The 17,435-nt window shown below is 41.8% G+C and overlaps 2 protein-coding genes across 3 annotated transcripts in view; one reads left to right on the forward strand and one right to left on the reverse strand.

The window, feature by feature from the left end:
- Window positions 1-12,841, forward strand: part of LOC129821243 (dual 3',5'-cyclic-AMP and -GMP phosphodiesterase 11A) — a 56,706-nt gene extending 43,865 nt beyond the window's left edge. Inside the window, exons 19-20 of the mRNA XM_055878676.1 lie at window positions 4,848-4,931; window positions 10,367-12,841. Of these exons, the coding sequence (XP_055734651.1) occupies window positions 4,848-4,931; window positions 10,367-10,579 (297 nt within the window). The 3' untranslated portion in view covers window positions 10,580-12,841. The remainder of the gene's footprint in view (window positions 1-4,847; window positions 4,932-10,366) is intronic.
- Window positions 12,842-14,149: 1,308 nt separating this feature from the next.
- Window positions 14,150-17,435, reverse strand: part of LOC129821244 (alkyldihydroxyacetonephosphate synthase, peroxisomal-like) — a 36,740-nt gene continuing 33,454 nt past the window's right edge. For both annotated transcript variants that reach the window (XM_055878677.1, XM_055878680.1), the window contains exon 20: window positions 14,150-16,299. In XM_055878677.1, the coding sequence (XP_055734652.1) occupies window positions 16,178-16,299 (122 nt within the window). In that variant the 3' untranslated portion in view covers window positions 14,150-16,177. The remainder of the gene's footprint in view (window positions 16,300-17,435) is intronic.

Consider the following 17,435-nt stretch of genomic DNA (forward strand, 5'->3'; position numbering starts at 1 on the left):
TCAGATGTCTGGATTTGGGTGAAGGAGAAGGGGAGGGGGGCTTGGGCTATCACAATAATTAAAAAAAATATATAAAGAAAACTGTAGGCTTTTACACCATTATTTATCATTACTGTATGTCAGAGGCATGAAAAATGAACGCATGGCCTTGAAAACCGGTGGTATAGCCTTATGCTCCATAATGCGATGTGGTTTGACAAGAAGCTTGTCTTTACCGGTTCTGCACCGGTAAAGAAATTCAATCTACTCTCACCCCTGGCCATAGGATTTATAGTCCAGACATGGTTCACTTGTTACATAGAGCTTGCATCACACTGTGTGAGAGAGGAGAGTTGTCAGCTCGTACAAAGTGTCCCTCTACAGTAGGGTTCCCTAACTGGCGGCCCACCAAGTTTTCGGAGCAAAATTGTTTAATTGTTGGACATAAAAGACTGTCAAAAAACACCAGCATATCAGCTCCAAGTGATTTGAATACTGTTCCAAAGTATTCTCACGCATAATAGAGAGATATACTGTATGTGATCGTATACAAATGTAAGCAACATTTGAAATGATTATGTTTTAATCAAATATTATATCTGTTTGGGCTTCTTATGGTCTAAAATTATTTGTAATTATATTCCGTCCCTCTGACCATCCGCTCAAGAAAAATGATCTAGTTGATGATCCCTGCGCTACAGTACCTTAAGCAGTATTTGGACTAGGTTTTTAATCAGGTGGCTCTGTATGTATTAGAATAATGTACTAGAATAATGTACTAGAATAATGTATGTACTAGAATAATTGCACAAGCCTGTTACCAAACACTTACAACATCAATTTAACCTCTGCCCCTGTCTATAGTTTACAGAAAGTAGTGACGACGACACCTTCCTCTAATCCCATTGGCTGCCGTGTCCTAACCTGTATACAACAGGGGCCATAAAATGTATCATAACTCTTCTATGAATAATGTTTTAAAAATCCTGCAAGATAATCCTAGATAAATATAGATTCAGTGTCTTACTTTGGTCAGCCTTGACATCAGGTAACTCATCGTTCTACACTGAGTGTACAAAACATTAGGAACACCTTCCCAATATTAAGTTGCATCCCTTTTTGCCCTCAGAACAGCCTCAATGTTGACTCCAATGCTTCCCACAGTTGTATCAAGTTTGATGGATGTCCTTTGGGTGGTGGACCATTCTTGATACACACAGGAAACTGTTGACAGTGAAAAACCCAGCAGCGTTGCAGTTCTTGACACACTCAGAACCGGTGCGCCTGGCACCTACTACCATACCCCGTTCAAAGGCACTTAAATATTTTGTCTGGCCCATTCACCCTCTAAATGGCATACATACACAATGTCTCAATTGTCTCAAGGCTTAAAAACCCTTCATCTACACTGATTGAAGTGGATTTAACAGGTGACATCAATAACGGATCATAGATTTCACCTGGATTCACCTGGTCAGTCTATGTCATGGAAAGAGCAGGTGTTCTTAATGTTTTGTGCACTCAGTGAATATTCTACATGTATAAGTACTAAAGCCAATGCACTAAAATGGAAGAATTGCTAGTGTTTTATTTTGGAGCTTTGAAGTCCAAACAGTGCTGCAGGTTCTTAGGGAGGAGAGCAGAGTAGCGTCCGTCTGTAATTACTGCCGGTTGACTAATCACGCCCGGCCACATTGGTTCCCCTCTGAAGTAGCTAGCTAATGCACTAGCCTCAGGTTGCTTTGCAGCCTGTGTCAAACCCTTTAGCGCTGAGCGTGTGTGTGGGTGTTGTGAATTAAATATTCAACTCGATATTCAAGCGTAGCCCAGTATCTATCTGTGAAGCGCAGCCTCTCTCTCTCTCTCTGGAGCCTCAGAAGTTCACGCAGCAAGAGAGGAGACTGAGGCAGAATGGGAAATAGGAACTGGAATGAACTTGTTTGGCATAATGGTAAAGGGTGCATTTTATACATTCATTTCTACAACAGTTCTATTGCAGTACTGAAGTGTACATTCTTGTTCTAGGACTAGGAGCCATTCCCCGTTTTTCTCATACTCTTATTTTCCCACGTGTGAACCTGTCTTTGTGTAGCCCAAGTTGTACTCTTAAGGAGCCTAGCGTTACTTCTTAAGAGGACCTTATGGGCTCTATTTGAACAAACCGAGCGCAACGTTCAATCTAATCGCTGGCGGTAGCGTTATAGGTTCGGGGTGTCTCATAAATATTTTTGCTGTTTTCACAACCACAATTATCGTCGCAGTTACTGGCGTTGGCGCGAAAGGGCTGGGTTTTGATGAATGAAGAAGTTGTGGGTGTGTCGAGGCTTGGCCCCTCACTGGCCTATAAGGATGCACTCCATGGCTAAATAAGTTGTTGCTTCAAGTTGTGTATATTTACAGTCTTTTATGTATTGCCTTGGAATCAACTCCAATTCCAATGTTAGTCCGTTATAGTTTGTTTAACAGCTTACAGAAACAAAATAACAAAATGTAGACCTATCCCATCTATTCTAAATATGTTAACTTGAACCTGTTTGGAGTCCACATTGTTCTAAGAAATTGCATAGCTTCAATGTAGAAATATACTGATATAGAGGCTAGGCCTCTATGGACATGCCAAAGGTTTTCAATAAATAAGATTCAATTCATTATTGATAAGGCCTAAAAAGAGATTTGAATCAAATTCTTAACAAAACAACTTGTTTTAAATAGGCTATATCTAAGTACACTTACAGGCTCCATAATTGCTTCCCATGCCCCTATAATATTAAAACAACACAGACTGTGGAGGGTTTTACACACATCTAAACTTTTCATAATAGCTGGACAAAGATCCAATATAAAGAGAAAGGGAGAATGTCCCCTAACTGTTATACTGCTCCCAAATATAACGTTTTATAGACATACTGGAACCATCTTACAGATCGCATTCACACTTCTCCAGAAGTTGCGTGCCATGGACGTTCTCACCATAAAACCAGGACAGTGAATCTTTGTAATAAATTTGGTTTTAATACAATTCTACGAAAAACAAGCAATCTGTTATTTTTTCTTCAACAACAATAAATACATTCTAAAATCGCTAGCATAAAAAAAGGCACAACGAATTGCTGTTGAACCAGCCTTCGCTGTAGTAGGCCTAGGGTAAGGGTATCCTACGGAGGGCTTGGGTTTAAAAAATAGGAAATGGAAAACAAACTATTGTTACAGGAAAATAACTTCTAAATAGGAGGGTCACTGGTATTCACAGAGGGTTTCAGATCTCGTTTCATGATGGGCATGGACACATGTAGCCTACATCATGGAGGGGGTTTTACACACGTCCAAAGCATGGCTAAAAGAATGTAGGTCTGCCTGCAATACATAGATAAAAAGGGAATGTCAGCTCCTCTCAAACTTAATATTTTAATAAAACTTTGGTGATTAAGATTTATTTCCAAGCGGTCTCACGAGCTAAACACTATATCAACGGTCTAGACTAGTCTACGTACTTGATTAAATTGGGCAGGACAAAAAGAAAACAGCCTTCATTTAAAAAAATGATTTAACCTTCATTTAAACTAGTCAAGTCAGTTAAGAACAAATTCTTATTTACAAGGCCTACCCCGGCCAAACCCGGACGATGCTGGGCCTATTGTGCACCGCCCAAAGGGACTACCAATAACGATCGGATGTGATACAGCCTGGATTCGAACCACAGGTGTCCGAGCTGTGTGCTAGTATTTAAGTGCATAAGCCTAAACTTTAGGGTTTAATTGTACACATACCAAATAGCCTACACAGCCAATCACCAAATAATGCTTTTGGGAACGGGCAGAAAGCCAAATAATGCTTTTGGGAACGGACAGAAAAAGTGAATACTGCAGTGACACCTCTTGCACTGAGATGCAGTGCCTTAGACCACTGTGCCACTCGGGAGCCCCCCAGCATACACTCCCCCTCTCATTAAGAGGAGGGGAGGGTATACTTGGTTTTTAATAAAATATACAGTATACAGGCACTAAAAGCACATCTTGTCCCATGTGCATATGGGCTGTTTGTCACGGCTGGATAAGCTGCATTTCCGCTGTCAAAATTCATGCCATAACCAACTTGTTACCGCTAAAACCAGCTTTTGGTTGGTATTAAACATCCCGACCAGCGCTGCCTGAAATTAGCACTTTGGATCATGTTTTTAAGGACACACCTTAAATATATCCACCCCTCCCATCTGAGTTAGATGATGTTAGACAGATAAATTGCCGAACCTGGCGTTAGGGCTGGAAAATGCCAGTGCGACAGTTTTTACATGACGAAATTGCAAACTAACGTGCGTTTGACACTAGCGCTGCCTTAACACCCGAAATAGAGCCATATATGTTATTCTCAAAGGTAGGCTGGCTCTGGCAGCCTAAACAGACAAAAACTTAGTCGAAACGTGAATCGATTCTCAATTGCAATACGGTTCTAGAAACATAAAGCCCTTTACTTTTATATCACATTAAAATAAATTCACAAATGCAAAATATACATTTACTGGAGCATGCTAGATAGCTAGTTAGCACAGGTGGTCCCTCGATCTTCTATCTCTCTTCCGGAAACACTTGCTGTAACATGAAGATATGACCGTTTGGAAACACTAACCCTATAAAGGTGTATCAATTTAACCTTTTCTTTTTTGGAAATGATTTCTTGATATGGAAGATAAAGTCCTTGTGCTTCCAAAAGCCTACCGCAAGCGGTGTGTGTTAATGTTCAGACCGAGTATCTGGGCTCTTATGTGTAATGTAATGGAACTGAGAATCATGATCCAGGGCTAGTGTGTGTAGGAAGGAAGTGGAACAGACAGTAAAGGAATCATGAGGTTTAAGCGTGTGTTTGTGTTCCAGGCCATTTTTGATCGAAACCGGAAGGACGAGTTGCCGGGGCTGCAGCTGGAGTGGATCGATGGGATCTGTGCTCCGCTTTATGAGGTAATCCTCCGCAATGCCTCCACAGCCTCCCCAAACCCTAAGGGACTCAATCTACTGCTCTCACTACCACCAAGCACCACTAGCCGAATAGCCCCTCTACAGAGGAGGCCGTCCTTCGCCTGCCATTGTCCCTAATGACGCCAGCAGTGGAAATGTCACTGCAGTAAACATTTTTTCATTTTAGAGACATTTCTTAGAAAAATAAGGTATTTTTTAATCTCTGAAATAACTCCAAGGACGTGTACTATCTATTTGAGAATACTGCACTAGAATGAGACCTCGTTTCCGGATCTTGAGAATGCCAAGCAAACAAATGAATGAGGGAAGCATTGACGTTAGTGATGATGGTCCAGTATATTACATGCTTAACTCCCTTTAATGCAGGTATAGTGTGCCTCAACTGCACAGCACTGAAAGAGGGAACGAGTAGGGAGAGTCAGCTCTGTGCTCTCATTGTGTGCATGCGTGCGTGGGTGGGTGGGTGCGGATGAGCCAGGTCATGACGTCTGCGGCAGTGAGGGTGTGTGGGAGACCGAGGAAGACTGGATGACTGACTTCCAGGGAAGATCAAGGCCACTGATAAAGACAAAGAGAGTTAGAGGCCGAGAGCACAGAGCAAACACGTGAGAAATACAGGGAATCCATACAGTATGCAGATAGTTGCAGACAGGATTTTTGCCAGATCAATGCTGCCAAATTAAAAAACTGTAAATATGTTTTCACATACACATATATTTTGATTGACAAACGTAGGCCTGCTATATTGTAATATTAGGACAAATGTGCTTTCAAACGTTGGATTAATTCAGGAGCAACTTGTGTTAAAAGTGATGGTAGACTGCCATTTTTCCCCCTATAGCTTTGAAAACTCTACATTATTAGAACAAAGGGATTTGCTTTCTGTGTGTCTTTCGATGCAGACTCACACAGTGGCCTGCAAATGCTCATGTTTAGAGAATGCAGATATACAGCTCACGACCATACCGCCACCAATTAGAGGAGAGAGAGAGAGGGGAGCAGGAGGAAGTTCAGAGACGCCAGGGGTTTGTGTCTGTGGGAGGAAGAGCATCTCACTGATCTCCTTCTCCTCGTGCTACTGTGTGGAATATTAATCCTGCGTTATGTAACCTCCCATCTTCAAAGCCTACCAGATAACCATTGCTCTCCGTCTTTATCCCCACTCGTTCCGTCTACGGCACTGGAATACTGATGCTGGAACAAGATAGAGGGGTTTTTAGAATGAAGGAGGAAAGAGAAGAGAGACATTGGCAGGATCCTAGTTGGAATCCTCCTCTATTCTCCAGCTGTACTAGTCAAACTCAGAGAGATTAAGTTGATCACAGAGTGGGTTTGTCCATCCAAGGAACGTGGCGCTATTACAGCACCACACACAGGGTGCAATGGCAACTCCCTAACAGGAGTCAGTCTTTACTGAACCCTCACCATCTGTGGATGTGGAGACTGAGTGCTCTAACAACAACCTGCCATGGCGACTAGCAGGGAGCTGGTCCTGTGTAGTGTACGGCTGAGTCCCAAATGGCACCCTATTCCATATGACTTTGGCCAAAAAGTAGTGCACTGTATAGGGAATAAGGTACCATTTGGGACGTACCCTAGTGGTCTGGTAATGGTAAAACTGTATGAATCAATGTGCTTGGAGCTCTCCAAAGTTCGCAGTGGAAACACCATTTGGAACATTTAATGTTCACTATGGAATGTTGTGGACATACGGTCACTAGGTTCTAGTTAGAAGTGCAAACTAAAAGCCCTCTCTGGAAATGATTATGCATAGCATATGCATGAGAGGCCATGTGGAATCTTTTGATCATGTAAATGTAGTCTTGACTTCTGAACTGCACCCAATTAGAAAGCATAACTTCAGTGTACCACCGCAATTGTTGTGTGAGTTTGTGAGTACACCCTCTGAATACACATGCTTTTCAAATCCCCCTAGCTGTTGTAACAGGTTTGACAGTTTCAGGTTTGACAGTTTCAGGCAACAGGCAGTACCGTAGATCATTTTCTGGCATGAGATTGTACTGATTTGACTCATAAAACATGTATGGAGATGCTCCATGGGCCAGCCATAACTGCACACTGGCGGGGATGATGAGATACTGAGCACATACTCATAGACAATTCTTGTAGCGTTTTATAACATTGTGAGTTATTCCACTCATATATATTTATACTGTATATTGTGTCCTAAGTTGCTATGTGTCTTGCATGCCCCAGCCCATCACCACATATAAAGTTCCCTATCCGGATATAAAAGTTATGTGAATTGAATTGATAGCATGAATTAAATGATCCCCTGTTGTCGTGGCAATGTGTACGGTATCTCTTCCTAAATGGCGGCTTTGTGTTTTGTGTCTGTTGTGGAAAGTGTTTGTGTTTTCATATGAAACATGGGTTAATTAGTGTGCAATGGAAAGCCAAGTGATTTAGATGATATTTAAAGGAGCCTAAATGCAGTGTGAAGAGAAGAGAACCCCCCACGTCTCTGAGGTAATTCATTCAAGGCTGTATGAAAGGCAATGTGTCACACTGACTGAATTGTCGTTTACAATTCCACAGCAAGAATGACACTAGTAACTAATTACAGTCCAGTAAGTCATTTTTTCTTCATATTAACCCAGTGTGCACCGTCCAACGCTGACATCCATGGACGTTGAAAAGATGTTGAAATTTGGTCCGTCCACAGATGTCCGTTCTAGACCGGACTTGATTCAGCCTAAACATAGACGTCTATGATTGGTTGAGATTTGTTCCCGGACCGTTCTTGATTTGGCCCCAAAAAAGACGCCTGTGATTGGTTCAGATCAAATCAAATCAAATGTTATTAGTCACATGCGGTGAAATGCTAACTTACGAGCCCCTAACCAACAATGCTGTTAAAAAATATATATAAAAAATAAGAATAAGAAATAAAAGTAACAAGTAATGAAAGAGATATGGTTCAAGTTTTGACAGCACAGTACAGTAGAGCATGTATTCCCAAACTGGGGTATGCGTAATACCGTCGGGGGTACGCCAAATAAAAATTCTTCACATTTTCAAACTACATTTATATTTTCCAACGGGGCTATACATTTGGGTGAGGTTTTTTTCCCGCCTGAGTAGCCTCGTTTCACTGCCCCCCCCCCAAAAAAATTCACCCATCTAGTGTTCAGCGAAATAACAACACAATGTCAAATACAGGTAGCCTAGTCAAATAATTAACATCCAATCACATTAACCGTTACTCTATCGCGGGAAACCTTCACTCTTGCGCAGACATTTAGAAACAAAACATGACAATTTGAAAAATAAGCCACAAAGGTTTTTTGAGCGAGAAGAAAGATGACTTTCGAGTAGTAACATTAATAAGAAGGGGCTAGAAGCGTCTTATATGGTGAGCTACCGAGAGGCTAGGACAGGCAAGCCCCATACTATTGTGGAGGACTTAATTCTTCCTGCTGCCGTGGATATGGCTGGGACAATGACGGGGGAAAAGGCCAACAAAAACTTCCTCAAACAACACTGCTTCACAACGCATCAGTGACATCAGGGACATTAGTGACACGCCAGGAGATGTTGTGAAACAATTACTGCTTCGCATACAAGCCAGTGAATTCTATGCGTTACAGCTGGAAGAGTCAACAGACATGGCGGGCCTGGCACAGCTCCTGGTATATGTCCGTTACGTTTATGGGGGGTCAATTAAGGAAGACATCCTCTTCTGCAAACCACTGGAAACCAGGACAACAGTAGAGGATATTTTTAAAGTACTGGACAGCTTTGTGACATCAAACGGACTTTGGTGGTCAAGGTGTGTTGGTATCTGTACTGATGGCGCAAAAGCCATGACATCCCCCGAGAGGCGCTTTCTGCCAAGGGAATAACTGACAGCTTGAAAGACGTTTTGGACACTACAATGAAAATGGTTAACTTTGTTAACAAGCCCCCTGAACTCCCATGTATTTTCTGCATTATGCAATGATATTGGCAGCGACCATGTAACGCTTTTACAACATACAGAAGTGAGCTGGTTATCAAGGGGTAAAGTATTGACACTTTTGACATTTTTATTGAGAGACGAGCTTAAAGTTTTCTTTACTGACCATTTTCACTTGTCTGACCGCTTGCATGATGAAGAGTTTTTCACACGACTGGCCTATCTGGGTGATGTTTTTTCTAGCTTGAATGATCTGAATCTAGGATTACAGTGACTCTCTGCAACTATATTCAATGTGCGGGACAAAATTGAGGCTATGATTAAGAAGTTGGAGTTCTTTTCTGTGTGCATTAACAAGGACAACACACAGGTCTTTCCATCATTGTATGATTTTGTATGTGCAAATGAACTCAAACTTACGGACAATGTCAAATGTGATATAGCGAAGCGCCTGAGTGAGCTGGGTGTGCAATTACGCAGGTACTTTTCTCAAACAAATGACACAAAAAAATGGATTTGTTATACCTTTCGTGCCCTGCCTCCAGTCCACTTACCGATATCTGAACAAGAGAGCCTCATCGAAATTGCAACAAGCGGTTCTGTGAAAATTGAATTTAATCAGAAGGCACTGCCAGATTTCTGGATAGGGCTGTGCTCAGAGTTTCTTGCCTTGGCAAATCGCGCTAAGACACTGATGCCCTTTGCAACCATGTACCTATGTGAGAGTGGATTCTCGGCCCTCACTAATATGAAAACTAAAGACAGGCACAGACTGTATTAAAATGATTTACGACTGAGAGTCTCTCCAATACAACTCAACATTGCAGAGTTATGTGCATCCTTTCAAGCACACTCGTCTCATTAACCTGTGGTTATTCACAATTGTCAATGAACAAATAAGGTTTTAAATGTAAGATGGTTAAATAGAGCAAAATTATTGATTATTATTATATTATTATTTGTGCCCTGGTCCTATAAGAGCTCTTTGTCACGTCCCACGAGACGGGTAGTGACAAAAACGGACATTTATTGAACATAAGAATGAGTGTGTTGTATAGTGTGTGTGTGTGGCAGGCTTACAATGATGGCAAAAAAACAACATTTGAGAGTGCGCTGACCCTGGTGCTAGAGGGGGTACGCAGCTGGAGGTTGAATGTTTGAAGGGATACGGGACTATAAAAAGTTTGGGAACCACTGCAGTAGAGGACAGTACAGTTACGTTTAGTAACAAGTAGAGTTCAGTAGAACTCAGTGGAATGTTCTGTATGTTACTGTACTGTACCCTACTGTACTCTACTGCACTAAACTGTACTGCATGGCAATGTGCTCTACTGCAGCCTACTGTACATATCGGGGTGGCAGGTAGCTTAGCAGTCAGATGCATATTTTTTGTATGATGAATAATGTACTAAGTGAAAGATGGTCTTCATTTATCTCACTTTATAACACCCTGTCTCTCTCTCTCTTCTCCCTCTCTCTCTCTTCTCCCTCTCTCCAGACATTGGTGAAAATAAACCCTAAGCTCCAGCCAATGGTTGACTTGATCCAGGCTAACAGGGCCAAGTGGGAGGAGCTAAACAAAGAGAGACAACGCAGCCAGAGTGAGTCCAAACCCACAAGCCATTGCAGCAGTGACACCACAGAAACAAGAACTTGTTCTTTGGGCGACACACCTTGCTGTGCAGGTGACCCTCCCAAACCAGCAAGCTAGCTCCTGCTGACCTCTCCAGGCAATATTTCCTCCGCCTCTTAGCTTCTTTACTCTTTAATGCAGCCTGCAGAATAGGCAGTGCAGTGCAGTGCAGAGATTCTTGGGCTCTGCTTGCTTTTTGCCACTAGAGATGGGCTTTAGACTGTCGCCACGGTCAAGGTGTTTCCTGCTCCTTCCACAGCTACTTCCTGTGTGGGAAACAGAGAGAGCTGTGTCTGACATGTTAGTCAGAGCAGCGCAGCTAGTTATTCCTCTGACCATTGCAAGTGTGAGGAAACTTCAGACCTCTGTGTCAGAATGGCAACCAGTGATAAGGCAGGTTTAGGAGAAATCTGCAACCTCACTACAAGGTGCATGGAGTGTATGTAGAGAGGACCTAACTGTTGTTTTTCTGTACCGTCATTATGTCATCCCTTACGTTGCTTTCGATATCTGTTGCTAGAATATTGTTCTTGGGGAGGGTGGTTATTTATTTATTTTTGTACATATGACATTTGAAGAGATGGTACATGCAAGTGCAGTTGTTGATTTAGATGCTTGGCTGATTTGGAGTCCTGGAGTTAGCTAGTGTTGAGGGTCAAGGTGTTGGGAACCAGCAGGTCCTGTGGCTATGCTTGCAATGCAAATCGTTCGCTCCACTCCGCTCCTTGTGCCTTGTTTGAAACTCCTTATGAAAAATGCATGGCGTCTTCACACACTGAGATTCTTCTATAGTTTGAGAGATTTTATTTGACCATTCTGAGTTTTGTCTTGATCTCAGTTAGAGAGTATATATAATACATATATATAATATATGTAACGTTACATAGTATTACTGACCCAGAAGAGTTGTTTTATAAGCCACATGATTGGAAAAGGGATCAATCACACACATAGACAATGTGCCTTTGCAAAATTGTTCTGATCATTTCACATTTTATGAATAATTTGCCAATTTACAATTAGGCTCCCATCCCATTGGTTTACTAATTTCAACGATGTGCTTGTTTTTAAGTCTATGGCCTTTAGATGCAGGTTGATTCAACAGAGAATGGCTATATATTCTGCTGAAGCTATTTCAGCTGAGGGAAAGGTGCATCAGGAATGTCACACAAATAGTGTAATGGCAGCTCATTCCTTACTAGTGTACCTCAGAATACCATGTCAGTACATAACAGAACTAGGTATTAACACAAAAATCTAAACGTATAATTGTCCTAAACTATGAACATAATTGTCCTAAACTGTTCCCTTTAGAACAGAACGTGTCCATGCTGTAGCTGCATTAGGTTCCATGTTGAAGTTTTATTTGGGGTATGAATTGTTGTAGCTTTGTTAATTGGAGTTTAAAAATGTAGCTGTGCGCATTGTGTGGCATGGATCTTTGTGCTACTGTATTTGGGTTGAAACAAATTGACAATGGGAAATTGAATTGCATGAGGTGTGACTACAGTATTGAAATCAAACAACTGCTATAGATGTAGCAAACAAAAACGTGAGCCAACAAATACCTCGTATTTTGAACTTTATTATTAATATGCATATGACTATTTAATTTAATTGCATGGATTATACAATTGCATCATGTTTGGTGAAGTATTAACATTGCTGTAATATTTTTATTACATTTGGTTTCAAATGTGGCCAATTTTTACTTGGTACTGTCTTCTTTAGCATTTGGAAACAGCTTATTGTATTTATTCATATTTTCCCTCTGTTACTACCAATGGTTTATATATACACTAGAAGACTGACAGGGGCGCTGTTTTGAAGCCACATCACCTCCATCTTGGCACTCCCCCACTGTTGTAAAATATATTTTGGATTGTATGGAAATGCATTTATTAATATTTTACCTTTGATTTAGCCAAGTTTATTATATTACAGACACCTTAATGCATACTTTTAAAGTATATTATGTCAGCTAAACGTACACATTTTAAATAAAACATATAACAAAATTTTCCTTAAAGTATCATTTATAAGGACAAAACAAATATTCAAATACATGTAATTTTGTCCTTGAAACATTTTAATTGAAATACTGTAGAATTCCATTCATTCCTATGGAGGACTGCTCCCACTGGGGAGTGCCAATATGGCCGACCTGCGGCTTCAAGCCTCTCATTTGCCAATACATAGCATTGCAATTCAGGGTTTATATACATCATTGGTTACTACTCTTTTCTCATTAAGCGAGGTGAACTTGATGGACCTATACAGGCATGTTACTGGAAAATGTGCAATGTTTTTGTTAAGTTGAAATAAAAATGTGCTGCTAGTTGTCTGTGCCTTCATTATTTTGTAAGGCTGTGTAAGGGATTCCATTCTCTAATGAAGAGTACACATGCACAATTTTTTCCTGTTACCATACTGACCCCATGTGGACAAATGGGTATATAGGAATGAAGAGGATGGATGCAATCTGAACAGTCACATTGGAGAATTCCAGCACTATCTCATTATAGTGTCTGATTACCTGCTGAGCAGTGATTCAAATCAGGACTAAGTTGGAAATGTGTCCGCACAAGACCTACTGTAGAAATAACTGAGAAATATTCATACCTGGTGGCATACATACCAAAGTGTGTATTAGTAACACCTTCCTAATATTGAGTTGCACCCCGTTTGCCCTTAGGACAGCCTCAATTCATCTGGACATGGACTCTACAAGGTGTTTTCCCATGTTGACTCCAACGCTTCCCACAGTTGGTCAAGTTGACTGGATGTCCTTTGGGTGTTGGACCATTGTTGATACACACAGGAAACTGTTGCGTGTGAAAAACCCAACACCGTTGCAGTTCTTGACACTCAAAACAGTGCACCAGGCACCTACTACCATACCCTGTTCAAAGGCACTTCAATCTTTTGTCTTGTTCATTCACCCTCTGAATGGCACACATACACAATCCATGTCTCAAGGCTTAAAAATCCTTCAACCAGTCTCCTCCCCTTGATGGGCAAGTGCAATGATTGAAGAGGATTTAACAAGTTACATCAATAAGGGATCATAGCTTTGACCTGGTCAGTCTGTCATGGAAAGGTGTTCCTAATGTTTTGTACACTCAGTGTAAAATCCGAGCGATGGTGGTGGCATATAAATCAACATGGATTATCCTTTGTAATTAAAATCTCTCTCTGAAAGATTGGGATTGCTACATATCTGAACATAGCTGTTCCCCAGATAAGTGCTGTGTTCATGTTGACGTCAGCAACAGCAGCAGTGTGTGGGTGGGTGAGTGGGAGGATGAATCTCAGGGGAGCTGCTGGAGATACCTTTGACTGGAAGCACAGAAAGGATGTGTGTTACAGCAACTCCTCCGTTCTGGATTACCTTGAGCTTGAAGAAGGCAGAGTCAATTGCGTGTCTTAAGAGGACGAGTGGGCGGCCGAACAATGCCTGTATCTTTATGAGGACCGGGCCCTTTGCTCTGCTGACCGTCAAGCCCTGTGTGTGTGTGGGGGGGGGGAGAATGTGTGTTCTGACATCACCTGTATGTGAGAGACAAGCAGTGACATTTCCTGTCAATTGGATACAGTATTTCCATTAAACTGAATGAAAACTGATGTGTCAATCTACAAGACAACTGCTTGTTTTATTTCAATTTATTGCACAAACAGCATTAACAAAATGTACTTGAATATTAATACTATCAAGTGGAAAATAACAAACTTTCAAGCTCTCGTTAAGTTCTCTTTCGATACCATCACAACAAGTAAAAGCATGAAACTGATCAGAAAATACTGGCTGGGGCCCCACCATTTCCTTCATTGAGGCAAAATGTTAATTGGAGATGAGACACTTGGGCAGGAAGGTGGCATGGTGACACAATGCACTGTGGGAAAGCTGTGAGGCTAGCTTGGGAACAAGAGGAACAAAGTCATACAGTAGTAGTGACAGGAAAATGTCCGCACAACATTTCATGTATCTTTCTCTAGCACCGCACAGTATAATCCATGTCTGCGAGTTCAGGATTGGCCACAACATCAACACATGCCTCCAAAAGAGAGGCCAAACTTAGCTACACAATCATCGGTAAATGACAAAGGTACAATTTTGTTAGACTCAAATGTATCCTTTCCAACAAAACAACAATACTGGGACGCTCACCAGACTAGCAATGAATGCTGATGTATTTGTGTGTAAATACAAGCAACTTATTTTGAAGTAGTGACAATTGTAATTACATTTTAATGAAGTTTTGTCTGATATGAACAGGAATAAGTACTGTACATGTAATACTTACAGTAACAGATATATTTTTGGATATTTCTAGAGATGGTTTCTGGGTATTTGCATATATGAATAATAAAAAAGTATCATCAGGATATATAAATGTTAATGTAATACTAAATGTATTTAACTATACAACATGTACAAACATATACATCCAGTATGTTTGCATGGTGAATGGGTTGTGTGAAAAGTCTTTGGTACAAACATGGGCATTGGGATTCAGTTGTCTGTAACCTGTTAACACTAAAGGTACACACTAAAGCATGTACGATCCAAGTACATTGGCTTTGTCCACAAACTGAACTCTATATGACAAGCAAAGACCATGCAAGGTTCAAATCTAATTCAGACAAATCAATACAAAAATATGAATAATATGAGTTGATAGATGCATCATCTAACCTTGTCATAGTTTCTTCAATGACAGTTTAACGTAATAGTTAAGGTTTTAGGGTAGGGACGTTTGAACCCTGAGGTCAATTTTCAGTAGGCACCACTCAAGCATAATGTAAATACTCCTAGGTAGGTACATGTTTAGATCCAAACAAAATACACATCTCCCGTGGCAATAACTCATCATTCTAAGTCATAACTAAAAGGCATGAGGGCTTGAGTCGAGATTCAAAGACCAATTGGAAACAGAAATCTCTAATGAAGGGCATGGTCATTATTAGGGAAGAAACAGGATGCCATAAAAAAAAGACAAACTAGTCAAGCTTCCAGTCGGTAACCTTTGCGCCTGGAGTATATGAGGAGGAAAGGGAGACGTCTTCAGAAAGGCACAGGGATTTACAGAGTGCGTTCATCTCAAACTTCCTGCTAAAGTAGTGCCAAACACAGGTGAATAAACAATGGGTACAAATACAAATTAAATTAGTGAAGATGGCATAAATCGTAGGAAACAATTCATGAATTAATAAAATGGCAAACATGGGATCACAAAAGTTAGCTCGCATCATGTACAGTATGAAAGGCCATTCCTATGGCGTGTTGTACACGTGACTGAAAAGAGCAACAGTACACACTCACAGTACTATAGTTAGTATGATACATACTCTGGAAAGGACTGAGGCCTTGATGCAATGATCTTCAAAAATGAATCATAGATGATTATTGTTACCGCCTGCAACAGAATGTAACGCGAGGAAAGTGAAAGGTGACCAGCTTATTGCTTTCCTCAAGAACCAGACACACACCCTAGGAATGGAACCACGTCTGATGATGACAGCTCAACTCAAGTCATACAGGAGGAGGGGGGGGGGAACGTTTATATTTATTTTCATGTCAATTTCACATTTTAGTAAAACTGTTAAAGCCAATTGCACGAGAGGCTGTTAGAAAAGGTGTGAAGATAAAAGGTGGAAAACAAAGCAACGAGTAAATTAGAGGAGGTTTCGGTTGCCGAAAATGTTATCTGGGTCCACATAATCCTTGACGGACTGGAGCATCCCGACGCCCAAGCTGGAGATGCTCTCCTTCATCCACTCCTTCCGAAGTTTCCCAACTGGAGAGAGAGAAGAAAAAAATAAACACAAAGAAAGGAGAAATCAGCACGCCTGATTGCGCAGCAGGCTGCTGGGAGCCAATCAATCTTGTGAGAGTGAGTGAATAAACAGAAGGTGATAAATGCTTTTATTCAGAGAGGAGAAATGTTTTGCATGGCATGATTTATGGAGCCCAGCAGCCTATCAAACTCATTAGGCCCTGTGTGTTCCCTGAGGAGGTGCCGGCTGGCCGCCGCATGCACGCCCCGCTCTGCCTCTCCCTCCCGCATTCCCTGAGCAGGCTTCCACTACCTTATCATTCCCCCGCCCCCCCCCCCCAGACGCCACCACGGTGTGGGGTGGGTGTTCTCCTCAGGCTGACCAGCACAGCCCTAAAGTCCCAGCGTGCCACGCTCACACACACACACACACACACCGCCATCCTTCTGACCCTGGCCACTGACTGTGCCGGTGGCGTGGGGACACAATGGTCCTCTGTCATGGCTCTGGCCGCAGGCCCACTGTGAGGAGGCTCCTGTTGAGGAGCTGGAACAGAGTGGGCCAGGCCTGGCCAGAGAGCCCAGACCAGCGCTCTGCCAGCTGGCCAGACACAGACACACTCCAGAGTCCCCCCAGTCCTGCCAGGACCGCAGCAGGGAGTCTGGAGCCTCTGGGAGAGGGGACAGGTTCTCACTGGTCCCTGGCGCACAGTCAACACCGAGGTCCTAACACTGACCAGAGCATGGCTGGAAACCAGGAGCATTCATGGGACTGCCTCTACATTGAAACTGCTACAGAAGCGTTCAATCCACTATCAGTTTTAGAATGACAAACCCCCACCTGTCCTCAATTGTGACAACAGGTCACAGCAACCTCGCTCCTTTTGTCTGATAACACACAATTCATTTAGAAAGTAAATAACAAACAAAAAAGTTGAGGAACCTGTGCTGAGATAAGAGTCGATCTGAAAGCGAGATTGTGTCTTTGAAGAGAGGGAACCAGGCAGTCTGTTTGTTCTGGGTAAACATCAAGCGTAAGGTCGCACTTTCTTGGAAAAGCACACACAGCTATCTTTTTTCCACTAGTCTAAAAACAGCCCTGAGAATGGAATGATCTTAAACAGGTGCCACTGAAATGAGTACATGCTTTGGGAGCT

Source organism: Salvelinus fontinalis, chromosome 23 (assembly GCF_029448725.1).
Source record: "Salvelinus fontinalis isolate EN_2023a chromosome 23, ASM2944872v1, whole genome shotgun sequence".
NCBI classification, from domain to species: Eukaryota; Metazoa; Chordata; class Actinopteri; order Salmoniformes; family Salmonidae; genus Salvelinus; species Salvelinus fontinalis.